General features: G+C 36.8%; 4 protein-coding genes across 6 annotated transcripts in view; 1 reads left to right on the top strand and 3 right to left on the bottom strand.

The window, feature by feature from the left end:
• LOC109585610 (arf-GAP with coiled-coil, ANK repeat and PH domain-containing protein 2-like) overlaps window positions 1-2,528 on the bottom strand; it is a 3,507-nt gene extending 979 nt beyond the window's left edge. Inside the window, exons 1-6 of the mRNA XM_020001739.1 lie at window positions 2,389-2,528; window positions 1,983-2,167; window positions 1,010-1,067; window positions 825-883; window positions 531-594; window positions 46-109 (exon numbers count right to left, since the gene is read on the bottom strand). Coding sequence (XP_019857298.1) covers window positions 46-109; window positions 531-594; window positions 825-883; window positions 1,010-1,067; window positions 1,983-2,125 — 388 coding nt within the window. The 5' untranslated portion in view covers window positions 2,126-2,167; window positions 2,389-2,528. The remainder of the gene's footprint in view (window positions 1-45; window positions 110-530; window positions 595-824; window positions 884-1,009; window positions 1,068-1,982; window positions 2,168-2,388) is intronic.
• Window positions 2,529-2,590: 62 nt separating this feature from the next.
• LOC100634787 (flowering time control protein FY-like) lies at window positions 2,591-9,624 on the bottom strand. The gene is made up of 16 exons (XM_020001749.1): window positions 9,399-9,624; window positions 9,176-9,349; window positions 9,031-9,126; window positions 8,629-8,780; window positions 8,062-8,159; window positions 7,334-7,460; window positions 6,402-6,553; window positions 6,169-6,247; window positions 6,007-6,117; window positions 5,812-5,900; window positions 5,606-5,762; window positions 5,469-5,545; window positions 4,678-4,719; window positions 4,413-4,629; window positions 4,106-4,184; window positions 2,591-4,019 (listed from the first exon to the last, which is right to left on the bottom strand). The coding sequence occupies exons 1-16, from the start codon at window positions 9,558-9,560 to the stop codon at window positions 2,664-2,666; spliced, it is 3,168 nt and encodes a 1,055-aa protein (XP_019857308.1). The 5' UTR covers window positions 9,561-9,624; the 3' UTR covers window positions 2,591-2,663.
• A 59-nt stretch (window positions 9,625-9,683) lies between these two features.
• LOC100634537 (RNA polymerase II subunit A C-terminal domain phosphatase SSU72-like) lies at window positions 9,684-11,394 on the top strand. The gene is made up of 5 exons (XM_003389560.3): window positions 9,684-9,780; window positions 9,896-10,039; window positions 10,295-10,437; window positions 10,732-10,850; window positions 11,107-11,394. The coding sequence occupies exons 1-5, from the start codon at window positions 9,707-9,709 to the stop codon at window positions 11,209-11,211; spliced, it is 585 nt and encodes a 194-aa protein (XP_003389608.1). The 5' UTR covers window positions 9,684-9,706; the 3' UTR covers window positions 11,212-11,394.
• On the bottom strand, window positions 11,333-18,000 carry LOC109585618 (pentatricopeptide repeat-containing protein At5g65560-like). 3 transcript variants are annotated; one of them, XM_020001753.1, is made up of 10 exons: window positions 17,798-18,000; window positions 17,114-17,746; window positions 16,824-17,022; window positions 16,141-16,275; window positions 15,339-15,611; window positions 14,073-14,516; window positions 13,624-13,752; window positions 12,013-12,114; window positions 11,648-11,731; window positions 11,333-11,572 (listed from the first exon to the last, which is right to left on the bottom strand). In XM_020001753.1, exons 3-10 carry the CDS (start codon window positions 16,902-16,904, stop codon window positions 11,474-11,476), a joined length of 1,347 nt encoding a protein of 448 aa, XP_019857312.1. In that variant the 5' UTR covers window positions 16,905-17,022; window positions 17,114-17,746; window positions 17,798-18,000; the 3' UTR covers window positions 11,333-11,473. The 3 variants fall into 3 exon arrangements, with proteins under 3 accessions (XP_019857312.1, XP_019857309.1, XP_019857310.1); XM_020001750.1 differs by having other exon boundaries at window positions 16,824-17,746; XM_020001751.1 differs by having other exon boundaries at window positions 16,824-18,000.
• Between the last annotated feature and the right edge of the window lie 170 nt (window positions 18,001-18,170).

The raw sequence follows: 18,170 nt of genomic DNA, 5'->3' as shown, positions 1-18,170 counted from the left end.
GAGGGGGGGAGAGAGAGGGAGAAAGTATGCTAGAATATAATTGACATTCCCTTACGCTATAAAAGGTCTGGACCTCATTCATTATGTCACAAAACTTGACGAGAGCATCCTGAAAACACAACGATGACAACAATGACATGACACACATTACATCTTGTATCACTACAATAAGTACATATTTAACTACAGGAGGCCAACAAAACACGACACACACAGTCACAGTCACACACTAATGAATACTACACTGGTGTATGTATACATAATTGGATAGTAGTAACGACTCGTTAATAGTACAAAGTAGATGAATGGGAATTAGTTATAAGCTACTGTAGTACAATGTAACAAGAGCTGAGTGAAGTGAACTAATAACTGTAAATGTACATGCATCATTGCATGAAACATAATTTACAATATACATACATGTACATGCATAATTAAGTCTAATACATGTACATTACTAATACAGTACTGTACATGCACATATTCAGTGAATGTACTATACTACATGTACTGTATGAGTATTAACTTACAGATACTACTGGTTGCTGGTCTGTGAAGTGACATGAAAGCTCCTTGAGGCTCATACCAAAAAGTCTAAAATAAGATAACAACATGATAACATCTTAGCTACCATAATTATATTTCCCTTCTCTTTCCTCTCTCTCTCCCTCCCTCTTTCTCTCTCTCTCTCTCTCTCTCTCTCTCTCTCTCTCTCTCTCTCTCTCTCTGTAGTTGAAATTATCAGGGGACAGTTATGAAAAGATACTTGACACTAGTCACAGTCACACTCATCATCATCATTAGCATTGTGTTGGAATACAAACCTCAAATTACTCATGTAGATTTGACCGGTTTCAACCATCTTTGAACAACACTGCACAACCTATGATACAAGAAATAAAAATACATGTACAGAAGTGGTAAATGTGATAACAAGTGTCAATTAATGTATAAATTATGTGCAGTAATAACAGGTTAAATGATATCTCCTTTTATTGTAAAGTCCCACCTTTCTTAGCTTCATTTCCAAGTCATTCATCTCCTTCTCTTTTGCTTGTAGTAATCTCCTGTGTGGAGAGAGAGAGAGAGAGAGAGAGAGAGAGAGAGGGAGGGAGGGAGAGAGGGAGAGAGAGAGAGAGAGAGAGAGAGAGAGAGAGAGAGAGAGAGAGAGAGAGAGAGAGAGAGAGAGGGAGGGAGGGAGGGAGAGAGAGAGAGGAAGAAAGATAGTGAGAGAGAGGAAGAGAGAAAGAGTGAGACAGAAGAACAAATTAAATAAGAAGACCAAAAACAGAAAGCGAGACAACAACATATGGAACACAAATCACATTAGTTATGGAATTATAATGAGATTCAGTAATAGGATATATCCATTTCGTTTTCTCAGTAGCACAACTTATCTCATCAATTAGTTTAGCATGTTATCTCATCCCCTACTACATGCAAACATACAATAAATTCCCATATGATGTACATGTACACATGTACATGTACATGTACATGTACATGTACAATATACCATGTGTACGTAGATGCATATTTACCTACAAGCGAGTTTATAGCCTACGCAAAAGATTATAATAACAACTAATAATAATAATAATTTGTACATGTACATATTCACGCGAGTAATTTTGTGTAGATTTGTTTTGTAGCAGGGAAATTTTTCAAAATAAACACAGCACCCATGCAGGCTGCCAAATTTAAAGAGTTTGCAATTATAATTGGGTGCCATTTACAGCAAACAGTATACCTAACATTTGAATGTACAGTACATGTATAAGTACACATAGTGTAGTTCATATCCATTATGATCCAATGAGAAGCTGTACTGTATGCATGTACATGTGTAAACTTGATTTATTTCTATTGTGAAATTAATAGATTATCACCGATCTTTTGAAATGGTAACTAGTTAGTGTTAATGGATGTATACATATAAATAAAATGGTACAGTTAGTTTTCTAAGTGTAGGTACTACTGACCTGAATTGTGGTGAATCATGTAGACAGTCTTGTAGATCGATGAGTTCCCATTGAAACTGTGACTGATCCTGAGGGAGAGGGAAAGGAGAAGGGCTCCCCGAGTCTCCTCTGGGGCTGCTTTGAGAAGACATTGAGGAAGACATGTCCTTAAGCAATAGTTAGATCTATTACCTAATATAATAATCCTGAGGGAAATGAAATTTTATAGGATTTAAATAATTCTAAAGTAATGTGGTTTTGGGTGAATGGATATCAAGTTTCAATATTGATCTACATTAGTTATTCCATGCTGTTAGGAGCCAGCATGGAATGTTGGCTGAAACACAGAGTTCAGTCAGGAAAGAAAACGAGTCACTTTTCGGAATGGGATGGAATTCTACAGTTGATGTAGCAGAAACAAACATACCTTAGAGTCCGTTGTAGACTGAGAGGCTCAGAACATGTGAAAAAGAAGGAGAGGGGGAGAGAGATGAAGAGAGAATGGACGCTCTAGCTCCAGCAAGTACTTACGGTCCCTGTGGAATTGCCCGTATACTATAGTGCACGGAAACATACGGGATTCACACGGAAATATTTACGTCGCGGGCATTTTGGCTTACAAAAAGCAATGAATTAGCAGTAATTTTATCAAAGTGAAAAAGAGACGATTTATTGTTACAATCCCAGTTTAATAACAATTAATTAATTAGAGTGTTTTTTACGGGACATTGATGATGCATTATTGCGTGAATTTTCGTTGGTTGCTTCTCCAGTCTGATCCCTCTTCGGCTTTTTCATAAGCGGATCCTTCTCATTTACAGGACCCCGCCCGTGTTTACGGGGATCATCTCTGTTCTTAATGCCACGCCCACCCACAGGAGGATCTCTGCGTCTATCATCATGATCCCGATAATTAGATCCGCCTCTATCGAAACGAGGGTCACGCCCATCAAACTGACGATCTTGTCCCGGAGGCTTATACTGATCACGCCCGCTGTGATAATTAGAAGGGGCATGGCCAAATGATGGGTGTGGCTCTTGAGGTCCTCCACGCTGCCGAGGATCTGCTGGATGTGGCTTATGAGAAGGGAAGTTCCCAGGGGGAGGAGGCTGACGAGGGTCTTGAACGAAATTAGAGTCCCTATTACTACCAGGGCCATTAAATTGAGGACCATCTTGCTGGTATTCTCTCCGCCCACTTCCACTGTCAAATTGTGGGTGTGGCCTATCATCCTGAAACAAATCCGGAGGTTTGTAATTAAGAGGGGCATGGCCATAACCGAAACGGTCATCACGGGAAGTGCTGCCTCTTTGTCTTGGATCGGACGGCTGGAACGGCTTCCGTTCATCTTGTATGGAAGAGGGTGGAGCTTGACGTGGGTCTTGAGGAGGGGGAAAAGGATGTTCCCTTTCCTGATGAGGGAATCTGTTCTCTGGTCCACCCCCGCTTATCTCAGTTGGTGGAATGAGAGGTGTTGGTGCATTACCATGTGGCGGACCCCTAGGGTAATTCTCCGGTGGAAATTGCCCCCTGTCCCCTTGCTGGGGAGGCGGTGGTCGCTCAAACTGCCTGTCAAAATTTCTATCCCCCTGGGAACGCTCAAAACGTCTTTCTCCCCCAGGGGGTCTATCAAATTGCCTGTCATCAGGAGGGGGGTGATCAAACGGAGGTCGCTCAAACTGCTGAGATTGTCTATCAAATTGTCTTTCCCCTGACGGAGGGGGCCGCTCAAACTGACGCTCAAATTTTCTGTTGTCCTCAGGGGGACGCTCAAATTGTCTGTCTCCAGGGGGCCGGTCAAACTGTGGTTGTCTATCGTAAGATCTGTCATTAGAAGGCGGGAGGTCATACCTATCCCCGGGGGGAGGGTGCCTCTCATATCTATCATCAATGGGGCTGGGCCGCTCAAATTTTCTATCGTTATGATGAGGGGGCATCCTGTCAAACTGTCTGTCAGATTGAGCTGATGGTGGAGGAGGAATGTAATCCCTTGGTCTGTTATTGAATTCATCAGGGGGAGGGGGACGATAACCAGGGAAATCTTGACTATCCCTTCTCTAAAAAATAAAACAAAATTAATAATACATGTACATGTACATTACAATTATACATGTACATGTACATGTACATGTACACACCGTACCTGTCCAGGTTGCCCAGGAGGAGGTCCCCTTGGTGGACCATTAGGCTCACGTCTGTATACAAACGGGTTTGGATTCCACCTGGAAAAACAAGCAATAGTAAGATACGATAATAATTATACTATCGTATAGCTGGTGATCTAAAGGGGGAATTTTGGCAAACTGCTAATAGTGCTAAACTTCTGGTGACTGGCAAGTTTTAATTCTGGCAAAATGGTAATTTCGCCAAAATTCCCCCTACCCCTCCAAAATAGTGAAAATACCCTGCTACATTATAAGATACAAAAGTGATGACAATACTAGACTGACCGATCCTCATCAAATGAAGGTCTTCTCGGGTGATAATCAAACCGATGCCAATTATAGCGACCGCCTCCCATTTCTTCCGGAGGATGGGGTGGGTGTGGCCCACCAAAAGGACCTGGTCTCTCCCAAGATTCATTCTGATCATCATGGAAACCCCTTGGGGGGCCCAAAAGTGGTCTCGGGCCACCGGGAGGAACAGGTGAGGGTAACTCTTGATTTTCTAATTAAAAATTAAAAATATTATAATATTATTACCATTTTATATTACCGAAAGTCTTATTTCCATCCAAAACGTCTTCTTTATTTTTTTCTGTACAACAAAAAACAAGAAAGATTTGAATACATGTTACATGTACATGCAACCATTCATAATTGCAAAAAGTTAGAGTACATGTACATGCACATGTATTGTTATGCACTAAAGCAATCTACAATGTACACATGTAGAATCTGAAACTGCTACAATTCAAACAGTACACATGAAAAATATACACACATAACTCTGCATGTAACTGTACACCATTCTGCTGGTAGCTGTCACAGAACAATATACAGTCTAGGACGTATAGTGATTAAACACAAATGGTTAGTCTATAATTAGTGCAAACAATTGCCAAAATAACTTTACAAAATAAGCCAGATTGTCATCACAGAAAACAATAAATAAATAAACAAACCTACATACATATACATATATGCAATGACAGTCCAGTAGACACACCAAACAGTCACAAAATTAAATCAGAGACTACAACACTTAGAGAAGAGGGCAACGTGCATGTACATAGTACATACATGGATGTGTATGGGTATACATAAGTGTCATCATTATTGTGAATCAAGCAATGGATCAAAAGTAAACGAAAGGGATTATCAAAACTTGTCATGCTTAGGATGTAACCTTCAATTTCAATAAAAAGATTATAACAGTAAACACCTCTCTCTCTCCTCCCTCCCTCCCTCCCTCTCTCTCTCTCTCTCTCTCTCTCTCTCTCTCTCCTCCCCCCTCTCTTTCTCACTCTCTCTCTCCCTCTCCTTTTCACTCTCTCTCTTTCTCACCATCAAAGGTTTGTGCTATTATATCAGCTCCAAGTACAGGTATATCCACTCTAGGTCCAGGCAGAGCATGTAAACCACTGAATCATAAAATAGAGAAAAACATGGCAGCTTTGACACGACTTAGTTGTCATGGTTACCTTTCCCCACCCCCTTGTCTCCATGGTGACATGGCAGAGGGAGGCGGAAGAGTTACAGCATCCCTGGAAGGTGGAGGGGGCATTAAATGGAGTGGTGCTCCGATCCCTCCTCTCTGAGGCTCCATGATATTCATGCCAGGGAGACCGCCGGATATTTCTAAAGAGAAACAATAATTTTTGATAATAAAAATGTGTGCGTGTCCAACCTATGTCGTCTCCCATGTAAAACGGATTGTGATATGAATTATATTTATCTTTGAGCTCTTCCCCAGGTCTGTTCCGACACCAAAACTTGCTAGAAGAGAGAGAGAGAAAAGTAAAGAAAGAAAAAGAACACAGGTGCATAATGTATAGATACATGTACTATACATGTACATATACATGTACATGTGAATGCATACCATGTATGGTCGTTAGCTCCGGAACACAAAAGGTGTCCTAATGGGTGCCAGGCCAGACTCCACACGAAACCTTCATGAGCTGATTCCATTCCGCCAATCTCACGTTCGTTACTATGACAACGAATAGGATAAAAGGAGAGTTATAAGTGATGATAGACCTACCCAACCAGCCAGAATAGGATTGCCCCATCCGAGCCTCCGCTAGCAAAAACCTTCTCGTGTACCGGATGCCAAGAAATAGCTATAATGTATTTTTAAATAATAATAAAATAACTTTAGTTTTTGGAGCTGATTTTAGTAAAGTACAGTTAAGTACATGTACATCTTACATTTGTATTATTTTCTTTAAATTACAATAAACATTATTTGTACTATTTTTAATTTCATTGACTAACTGTTGACATCTTTCTTGTGTCCCTTGAGTACATAAAGCTCCTTCATCATTCTCACATCATACAGCTTGATCAGATAATCCCTAGAGGCAGTGGCTAACCAGTTACCATTCCTATTCCATTTGATGTCCATCACTGTCGCTTTGTGAGCATGTCTGGATATAAAATACAGTAACAGTAAGTGTAATATAAACTATAAGAGCATGTACATGCATCAGAATAAATACTTTTAGCAAAATACTCTGTACTAGTACAGCAAGTGTCTTTGGCCAAATTTTTAGTAATTTTAAAAATTTGTAAAAAATCAAATTTTGATTGGAATCAGCTCAAACTTGCTACACAACATAAGAACATGTATATGCATCAGAAAAAATTATAAAAATGGACATTTCTCTCCTTGAAATTTTTGACAAAATTTGGCCAAAGTCCCTGTACTATAGTACAGGGACTTTAGCCCGATTTTTGAGTAACTTTAAAAATTCGTAACAAATCCAATTTTGATCAGAATAAGCTCAAACTTTCTATACAACATAAGAACAAGTATATGCATCAGAAAAAATTATAAAAATTAATAATTCTTTCCTTGACATTTTTGACAAAATTTGGCCAAGTCCCTGTACTATAGTACAGGGACTTTAGCCCAATTTTTGAGTAACTTTAAAAATTCGTAACAAATCCAATTTTGATCAGAATAAGCTCAAACTTTCTACACAACATAAGAACATGTATATGCATCAGAAAAAATTATAAAAATTAATAATTCTCTCCTTGACATTTTTGACAAAATTTGGCCAAAGTCCCAAATGACTGTAGGCTGGGTAATGGCCTGGCTGCACAAAGCTGCTATAGTACAGAGACTTTGGCCTAATTTTTGAGCAATGGTGGCACCCCTTTGAACTCGATTTAAATAAAATAAATAGACGATTATGACTAACATTGTACAAACACTCTGTCCTGTTCTTGCATCCCATAGTTTGACCGGCTGTTGGTTGTCCTTACTCCCTGAGGCTAACAAACTCTTCCTGGGATGCCAATCAAGACACTTGACATCAGCACCATGACCTAGAGGAACACAGAGGGCAATAAGGGAAAGAAAAGAGCTACACGTATATGTACATATACATGTACATGTACAACAATGTACCATATACAGTATATCATGACATTTATGCAACAAAAAATTTTCGCTAATCCTGCTGCTGCATTTCTAAGATTTCACGAAATAAATTTTTGCGAATACTAGCTTGCAAGCTGCACCGTGTGGCAATGGAGCTGTAGGATTTTGCAATTCTAATTTTGGTAATGGAGCAAAAATCACGAAATCCACAAAAAAAATTGTCACATAAATATCATGGTATACAGTAGATGTATGTGGACATAAATGTACTACACTGCATGTAGCATGTGGTGAGAAATTTCGGTGCCTAAGGCTTTCTGAATCTGCAATTTTGCAGATTTTAATTATGATAATTTTCTACTTTTCTATTTTTTTGAATGCATATAATCACATGAAACTTGGGCCACAAAAGTTTTTCGCTATACAATACTACACGTACACGTATGATCACAAATCACAATGATGCTAAGAGCATATATTAACAAGTGAAGGAAGAAGAGAATTATTCTGTGGTTTGTTTCTTTCAAAACAAGCCGGACTGTATACCTCTTAGAATATGCTCCTCTGTACAGGACAAGAAATCAAAGACCCTTATAGTGCCGTCATCCGAACAGGTAGCAAGCTTAGCATCAGTTGGAGAGAAACTACATATAATATTAATAAAAGAGTTCCACATTAATAAAGTGATGTGGCCCGGAGTAACCTCAACAATAAAGTGGGTTTGGTTTGCGAGTGAAATTAATGTGTAAATTCATAATTATACTGATCAATGACAAATAATTTATTAAGTGATTGTACGTAAAATTATCATTATATTGATCAGTGATGAATATTTTAATGAGAGGGGGTGTTCGTGATAAAAATGGACATCACATGCAAAATGACAAGAGTTTCCATCCATATTAATCACACTGATGTGTTGGACGGCTAAAATAATGTAACGTAATTATAAAGTCGAGTGATATTGTAAATAAGACAATTTTACTTACAATACGAAAATAACAATAATCACCAACAAAATGAGAGTCAAAATCCTCGTCTAAAACTACATGTACATGTAACGGCAGTAGTACCACTTCAATAAAAAGACCGTCGTTGCGGCTAAAACCCCACCTGGTGCTACGTATCGGTTCACTATGTGCTTGATAAGTATGGACATTGTTAAAGTTTATCTGCCAGTACTTGATGAACCCTCTGTCATCAGCTGTCACCATCCACTTACCATCATGACTCCAGTCGATAGTCCTCACTGAACAGTCGTGAGCCTAGAAAAGGAAAATAAATTAAAGACAATGTACATGTACATGTGCATGTAGAGCAAGTTTAATAGAAGTACATGTACCTACATGTACATGTATGAATAAATGTAAATACGTACAATACATGTAATGTGTAGGTTTTAATAGAAAAGTACCTCAACAATGCTAAGTAAATAATAAACATGCATACAATGCTTATACAAGTACATATAATTACCGAAAATAAACTAGTGAAAATCCCTGTCGCATCAATTACCTGAATAATAGACTCAAAATTGAAATTAATTCCGTTCCAAAGAGTGAATTCTCCACTAGCTGCCCCAGTAACGAGTCTCCGCCCGTCTGGAACCCACTAAGGTACAAAAACAATTCCATAGCAACAAGCCACACCCACAACTCACGGAAGTGCTGAATATCGGTGAGCGAGTCTTGTTAGTACAAGCTTTGACAAACTTTGTGGTAACTACATTGACCGGGCAATCCTCCAAACCTGCTGGAATGGAAACGTCATTGTAATACGTCAAATCCGGTTGAATTAGAGGCTTGTCCCTCCGATCCCTCTGCCATAATCGGTTCTAGGTTTTAAAAAGGTGGAGTTACGTGATAGTCATGTGATCAACTCACTTTTAAGTAATGTAGTGCAGTAGCATGGTACTCTACTGTTTTCCTAATTACTGGCCTGCTGCCCTTATTGGGCCCTGATTGAGGACCACCTGGAGGGAGTTGGTTAGGGAATGTGGGAGAGAGCATGGGAGGCCCCTCATTCATCATCATCATCATTGACATTATGATTTAGAGCAAATTCAATCCTTCTCTAGTGGACGCCATTTTGAAGCCTCGATGTTGTGGGCGTGGTTGCGCATGCGCAGTACAGTACTATCTCTGGGCGTGGCAAATAGATCTAGGCGTGGCTAATAATAATCTGATTCAAAATGGAGTCTCTCAGGTTTGCTGTTGTTTGCTCAAGCAATCAGAATAGGAGCATGGAGGCTCACCATCTACTTAAGTAAGGGCTTGGAAATTATTTATACTTCAGTACTGCAGTACTGTAAACATTAAAAGTACTCGTTAATGTTTTAAAATTAAAATTATTTCACATCTCTTTCTTTCTGTATTGATAGCAAAAGAGGTTACAATGTCAAATCCTATGGGATAGGGTCTGTGGTGAAGCTACCAGGTGCATCGGCCAATGAACCAATAATCTACCCGTTTGGAACCACATACGAGGACATGTACCAAGACCTGTACCAGAGGGACCCTCACCTGTATCCGTGGCAGTGATAGGAGAGGAAATTGAGTCCGGAATTTTATTTGCTTTTTTGAAATTAATTCCTCGTGTATGTGCATGTGTCATTAATGTTTGTGCATGCTTGATGACATTCCAAAGAGAGAAGGAGGACTTTCATAGTAGAATTAAGAAAGGGATTTCAGTATGGACATTCTATCTGTTTTATAACAATTAAAATTCACAAAGTTGATCCTTAACCAGTTGTATCTGCACATTATACATACATACACAGGTACACACAAAATGGCATATTACAAATGTTAGATAGGAACAGGAGAATCAAGCCATCGCCGGAGAGATTCCAAGAAGCAACTGAAGACAAATTTAATATCATTTTTACCGTCGGAGAAAAGATTTTTGATACAGTCATAGATGGTAGGGAGTGCATGCATGAAATATTTAGCTTCAACTTTGAGCTACAGAACTTGTATACCGTATAGCTCCAAATTTTTGTTGGTCAAAAATTTTGTCAAATTTGTCAGGTACTTTTGCTTGACGAATTTTTAGCTGATGAAATTTTTGTTCCACATGGGTGGTATGCGGATTAATAACAAAAATGTTTTATTAACAAAAATTAATTTTAACAAAAAGTTAAGATTTTGCCGAAATTTTTGACCGACGAAAATTTGTAGCTATATGGTATTCTCTCTCTCTCTCTCTCTTGTTTAGACATAGAATCAAGAGGACCACAGATATACTCACCCGTCCATGTGATCAATATTAATATACAAGACAATCTTGATGAGGCTACATTTGGATCCTTCCTGTTCTGTGAAATGTGTGAAATGGTGAGAGAGAGAGGGAGAAGTGTATTATGTAATCCTGTGAAAAAATGGAATGAGAATTTTAAACTTTAATTTTAAAATTTTAGAAAGGGCGAGATTTATAACGTAATTCTTTTAAAAGAGGAATCACGATATGAGAGATAGAGCAAGAATTAAAGATTTGATTTTTATGTTTTTTTTATTGTATAATGCAAGGCTTTTAAAAATAGAGTGAGAATTTTAGATGTCATTTTTATGTTGTTTTTTTAAATTTCCATAGATGTCCGATTCTGAAGACCTTGATAACGAAATTGAATTAATTTTATTAGAATTTGAAGCAAAACATACAACAAGGACAGTATTACACTCGATCACATTTTATTAATAATTTTGAATTATTTTTTGTGTTTTTTTCCGTCCGGCTTTTTCTCTCTAACTTGCATTCCTCTCATTATTGTTTATATTATGTATGATAATAATAATATTATTGTATGTTACTATCTCTGTTATGTATCTGATAATCAATCAATCATTGTTATTGTTATAATGAAGAGAAAATTGTAAAAAATCAAGAGTCGTGTCCTTAACAATCATGAATAATTATTATAATTTACAATAAATATTATTATTCTCATTATTTGGAACGTCTATTGTTCTCCACCAGGCCAATCATCAAGCCCCATTGCCCTTCTCCATAATATGTAGTATCCTTTCATTCCATTGAATTTATAAGTTAGCCGGACTTTCTGAGGGAATTAAAAAAAGCATGCATGTAACATGATGCTGTTACTAAGCATTCAAATACATGTACATGTTCATACTTCTCTTGGCGGAGGGTTTTCCATTAATGAGTCCAGCTGCATCACAATATCATCAGATGGCAATATTTCAGCATACTTGATTTTCTATATTATTATTGTATAGTATTATAGTACATGACCAAATTTTACCAAAATTGAAAAGGAGAGAATTCTTCATTTTTATAATTTTTCCTGATACATATACATGTACTTATGCTGTATAGAAAGCTTGAGCTGATTCTGATCAAATTTGGATTTTTTTACAAATTTTAGAAGTTACCAAAATAGGGCCAAAGTCCCTGTACTACATGTATATATATAGTACATATCTTCCACCATTCATCCTCTCTCTCTCTCTCTCTCTCTCTCTCTCTCTCTCTCATTACCTTTAATATTTTATGGACAGTATCATAGTCTTTGTATCTTATTGATTTCTGAATCAAGACCTCGTGAACTTCCTCCAATCTCTTCCTAATAATCTCATCTTTCTATTATATATAGAAAAAAATAGTGTACAGTCTAAATTTGTTTTTTTATTCTCAGTTTATACAGGTACATAAGTGTTAACCACAATCATGCAACCCATGATAGATTTTACAAAAATCCTTGTATATAAAGCTACTACTTACTACAACGTGTCATAATTTCTAGATCCGATAAAATTTTTGAATGGGTTAATATAACCCTGTGGTAAGTTATTTTAACAAAGCATTTAGCCAAAAATTTTCACTATAAAGGAACACATTCACGCGTTATCTTGAAAAAATGCCAGTGGCTTAAGATGACATCATTAATGATGACATGTAGTATAACTATTCATAACGTGGGGCTGTGCCCTTAAAAATGAAGGCAAAATGGATACTCAAGTGGTTACTTGTGAATCTTCCTGGTGTTTTTAAAAACAGTAAAAAGGGTGTCATGGGTGGTAAAAGTTCTAATGCTGGTCAAAGAAGTGTTCTACAGTAGTGATGGGCGATATGGCCAATTTTCTTAATTTTCGATAACGATCGATAATGGACTTTTAAAGGAAATATCGATTATTAACGATACGATAACCACACCTTCATTTAGGGGTGTGTCAAGGGTGTGGCTAATGATTTTGGCACTGTACTGGACATGAGAGAAGATCATTTCCATCCTATTGAGCCTTGTTTCTCTTCTTATTGGAGTAGGCTGAACTAACAACTGGTCAGTTGCCTCTTTCTTGCAGTTCAACAGTGCAATTACTTATTAAAATTAGTTATTTAACCTTAATAAATGGGCGTGGTCAATAGATCGATGAAAATTGCATAAAATTTTTGATAATGATTCAAATCGATTCCGTAAAATATCGTTTATATCGATAAAGAATCGATATATCGCCCATCACTATTCTACAGATGCCTACTCCTAGTTCTACACCTGATTACTCTGTCTCTACTCTCTACGCGTGTCTAAACATATGTTATAACTATTAATTAATAATCTGTTGCACGCCCAATTTAATGTTTACTTCCTCTACAGTGACGTATGCATTTATTTCCGTGAATATGTCCCTTTAATATCATGCCCCATATATATGTATATGCAGTGGTGGGTGATACTGCCATGGCCAAAATGGATTTGATAAGATACCGATTGATATCAGCTAGCCCATATCAGGAGTATCAATCCAGTTTTCAATACAATATTTAGACCACACCCATGGAGTCACACCTCTTATTGTTGACTGTTTTCATGCATGTGTATCCACGTGTGTGTATTATACGTCATTAACTTCTTTAAATTTTCGTTATTAATATTATTTAACCGTAATAAATGGGTGTGGTGAACGTATCGATCTAGATTGCTTTAAAATTTCAATACCAATACAAATTGATAATGTAAAATATCGTTTGTATTGATAAAATATCAATATATCGCCCACCACTACCTTATGCTTTAATAAAGTTTTAATTTAAAGCAACTATCACATATGACATTTTTGAGCTCAAATTTTGGCCAGAAATAAATATTACCATTTCTTCATGTTGAGCCTCTTCCTCAATGCTTGTTAAAAAGTCTCCAACTTCCTTTGATGTGAGACACGCCTTTGCTTTTCCTAAGTCTGAGAGGACTCCATGCTTGTGAGCAATACTGATCAAAGCCTGAAAAGAAAATATATAAAATAGCATTATTATAAATATAATTATGATTACATTATTATAAATATTATATAATTATTATTGGCAATATTTGTCCTTATTTCTCTCTCTCTCTCTCTCTCCTTCTCTCTTCTCTCTCTTCTCCTTTATTAATTAATTTATTTTATTATTGTTGTTTTTGTTGTTGTTTGTTGTTATTATTATTATTATTATTAGTATTATTATTATTATTATTATTATTGTCATTGTTATTATAATTAATATAATATAATATACAATAATGCTCAAAGAAGAAGAGCTACATAAGTTACAATAAGTCTTACCTCTACTCCCTCTATGTCTCCAAGAGCTCTTAGTCTATCAATGGCGGTCTTCATAAAAGGTTTATCCAGTGCCACTTTACAATCCTCAAGTATCGAGAAGACGTTTGGCGACAAGCAGACCAGGAGAGAGAGCATCCGAACATCTGGATGTATCCTGGACCTCTTCATGGAAGTTAGAAATTTTTTGATATCTTCAGTTTCCAGCCATCTTAGTTTATCCGAAACATATAGAGTTAATGTCATACTCCCAAGATCAAGTTTGAATTCTCTCCTGGCTCGTAAGGTTTTCGTGGAGTTTGGTACAGATGTGGTATGCCTTGAAGCAGCTGACAAGTGATGGGGTAAGGAGCTATCTCTAAGAGAGAGGAGGAGTACATTGTAGGATTGACGGTTTGGCTTGATACCACTCTCTTTCATGCTCTTCCATACTGCCTCTAATTTTTCCTACACACAATAATAAAAATTATTAATAAATCAAAAATGGCTATGTGTAAGTTAAAGTCATCATACTTCTTGGTCTGTGTTTTAATAAAGGGAAATAAATAATGTAAGCTATAAAATACTTTTAATGTCGCATCTGACACACTAAATCCCCCTCAAACCCATATTACCAATTCCTCCTCCCCTATATACACCACAGCCGACAAACAAACTAGTTATCACCGTTGCCCCCCAAAACGACATTTGCCCCCAGGGTAACACATACCCCATAAAGGCCGTTCCCATCATTAGTATATATATCACCACCCCCCACATTCCATACCATTCCTTTCACGTAACTCCCATAGTAAATCCCCCTCCCTATGTGCATATACACACATACAAAGAAGAATGAAGCCCCATTTAAATGCAAAGATCTTAAAAAGAATCCATACTCCACATCCCAGGTTATATGCATTATAGACGAAAAGGCTAAGTTCACATCTGCACAATAGTGCATTGCTAAAAAAATACCCGTCACCATTTGTATTACCAAACACCCCCCCCAGCAATGACCCAAAATTTCACAAGTAGCTTATATTAGATGGAGATGGCAAATCTATGAACATGTTATTCATAAAAGATATTAGCGGATTCGTTTTTTGAATAGATCTGGGCTCTACCATTCCAACTCTCATTGACTCTCCCCTTCGTTTTTATACTAAAACATAGACAAACATAATAAAATACAGACCAAAAAATAAATGTATACTAAAACACAAAATTAATAACAAATAAATAAATTAATAATAATAAATAAATAAAGTAATAAATTAATGAACTCACCATACTACTCCTAGCACAGGCAAGAAGGAGTGACCTGTATGTGTCTATATCAGGTTTGTCTAGTTTAGTAACTTCATCAAAAACCTCATCAACCATCCCACAGTTAGCCATTGCTGTCAGCATTGCATTGAATGACAATGTATTCAGTGACATTCCACGTCTTTCTATTTCTTTCATCACTTTATCGAGTATTTCCGCTGATTTCGTTCGACCGCATACGGCAAACATGCTTGTATAGGTAATATCTGATGGCATTAGACCTCTCTTCTTTAACTAGGGGGAGAGGGAGAGGGAGAAAGAGGAAGAATAAGAGGTGTATGTAATCATGGAGGACATAAATTATACCGTAGGGTGCTTTTTTTAAGGGCCATAAGCTTTGTGGATTTTGTAATTTTTTGAAGATTTGCAAAAATTACTTCCGCGTAAATTAAATTATTACAGTACAAGAGGGCAGACAGTATAAATTTACTGAAATTAAATCCACAAAATATAAATTTTTAGGCAAAATCGAGAAATTCACAGCCCTCAAAAAAAGGCAACTTATGGTACCGTAAAAGTAAAAATTTTCGACGTATCAAAATTTTGTCTTTTGTTCAAGTTGTTAAAAAATTAATTTTGTCTGTAATACTCTTCAATTACCACGAGTCAAATACAAATGAGTTAAAAATTAAATTTTCATCCTTTCATGAACTGGTAGAAAAAAAAATTCTACGGGTCAAAATTTTTGTGTCTATGGCAAACATAAAATATTTTATTGCCCCCAACCTATACATAAAGTACATGTACATGTGTTTTTACTTACATTATTAAATGTTTTAAAAGCTTTTCTAGCATCACTGGTCAGTACATATCCTTTAATGAGTGCGTTATATGCAAAGATATCAGGATACACACGACGGTCTATCATACTCTGAAGGACTTCTTCAGCTTTCTCAATCTTTAAGAGAACAAAAAATAACTCAAAAATAACCAATATTTTTTAACACATAAATTAATTTTGATTGCTTGTGTATATAATCTAAAATTCTATTGAAATTAAGGGCATTAGTATGTTCAGGCAATAAATGCAATATATATATATATATATATATATATATATATATAAGAATTGGGAGTGAGCATGATCATGTGTATTTTACAAGAACATCGGCCAAGAATTATCATCTCTGATACAGGCTACTACCCAAAATCAATGATTCAAGCCTGATGTCTATTTTGATACAGCCCTGACTGGCATCAATGTTGAATCATGTCTGATGCTCTGGCTGAACTCCAGCATGGTTGTATCATGGATGGTTATCATTTATAATGATTGTATCATACTAGACTCATTGCTTTGTAGGCTGCCCAAAATCCATGATACAGGGATGTATCAAGGCTGATCCTGATTGATATCAGTCATGATTCAAAGTAAAATTCTTGGCTGTGTATAATGAATTGATGATGTATGCCTATAGCTAAAAAATTGTTGATATCATGCTTTACCTCTCCTTTTTTGACGAGTCCCAGTATGTTATAACTGTAACGAGTTCTTCTAACTTGCCATAATCTCTTCCCAGAAAGCATGATTAAAAGATGAATTGAATTGAATAATGATCAATTTTTAACCCTCCCTTCTCTCAAGATCAAGATTCCACTCCACACCCCATTTTGCATTATTTTAAATAACAAAAACAGCAAAAACCTAAAAGTAAAATATTAAGAAAAAAGCTGGACAATAATATCTAACAGTTCGCAGCAGTTTGGTGTATAATATCTATGCATACACAACACACCTGACAAAACAAACTCGTTTGAAATTACAAAATTAAAAATTATTAATCATTCATGATGATTGGATCATGGTGATCCTCGTCAGCTAGATCATGGTGATCCTCGTCAGCTAGATCATGGTGATCCTCGTCATCTAGATCATGCGGTTCAAGAGACTGAGCTCTTCCTTCACCTCCTTCAAGAATTGAGACACGGGTGTCTAGGTCCTCTACTTTTTCAGATAACACAGTGATGGGGTAACGATATGCATGTGATGTAGCGTGAAACATTTGAAATTGATCACTAATTTCGTCCATCTTCTTATATGCATTATCCAAGATACTTTCAAATTTTGCTGATTCCTGATCAATGCTCTCAGACAAGCCTTTCAATTTTGCTGCGAAATTCTTAGACTCGTGAACAATCCTTTTTCGATGATTCATGAAGGCTTGCTGAGTGAAAACAGTGAGGCGAGTTTCAATATCACTGAGCTGGTCCTTAACATTCTGGTCCTGCTGATTCCTCTTTTTTAAATCATCTACAGTAAGTAGAATTTTATTGTATTCGATGGAAAGAGTATCAACACGCCCAACTAATTGTTTAATGATGTCTTCAGATGATCGATCATCAACAACAAGTACACCGCCTTCTGTAGTCTAATAATAAAAGTTTTCAGTGATTAAAGCTTCAAAGCATGGCTCAAATACCCTGGTTTGGTCTGCAGTACTTTCATCACCAGGAGCTGGGTACGTGTACCCTTCTCCTTCCTGTTCAGCCATCACAGGAAACCAGTCAAACCACAAGAATACCGTAGGACGACTAATTTTCGCGAATGCTAATTAGAATTTCCATGGAAACAGATTAGATAGTTGCTATGGCGATTGACCACGTGTTTATACATTTACAGTGTCCAGCAGCTAATCAGCTATCTTTAGCAGCTTTAGTGCCAATTAGTGGAGCCATCCAGCTCTCTTATCCCGTTATATTCTTGTATGGACAACTACCTTCGAGCTCTTTGATGCTGGTCTGTCGGTCATGATTATAAACCACACCCAAACCAATAAACATTATGTTTATGAG

The sequence above is a fragment of the Amphimedon queenslandica genome, unplaced genomic scaffold, assembly GCF_000090795.2.
Source record: "Amphimedon queenslandica unplaced genomic scaffold, v1.1 AMPQUscaffold_13036, whole genome shotgun sequence".
Taxonomy (NCBI): domain Eukaryota; kingdom Metazoa; phylum Porifera; class Demospongiae; order Haplosclerida; family Niphatidae; genus Amphimedon; species Amphimedon queenslandica.
Note: the sequence above shows the minus strand (reverse complement) of the source record. Positions and strands in the feature narration are given on the sequence as shown.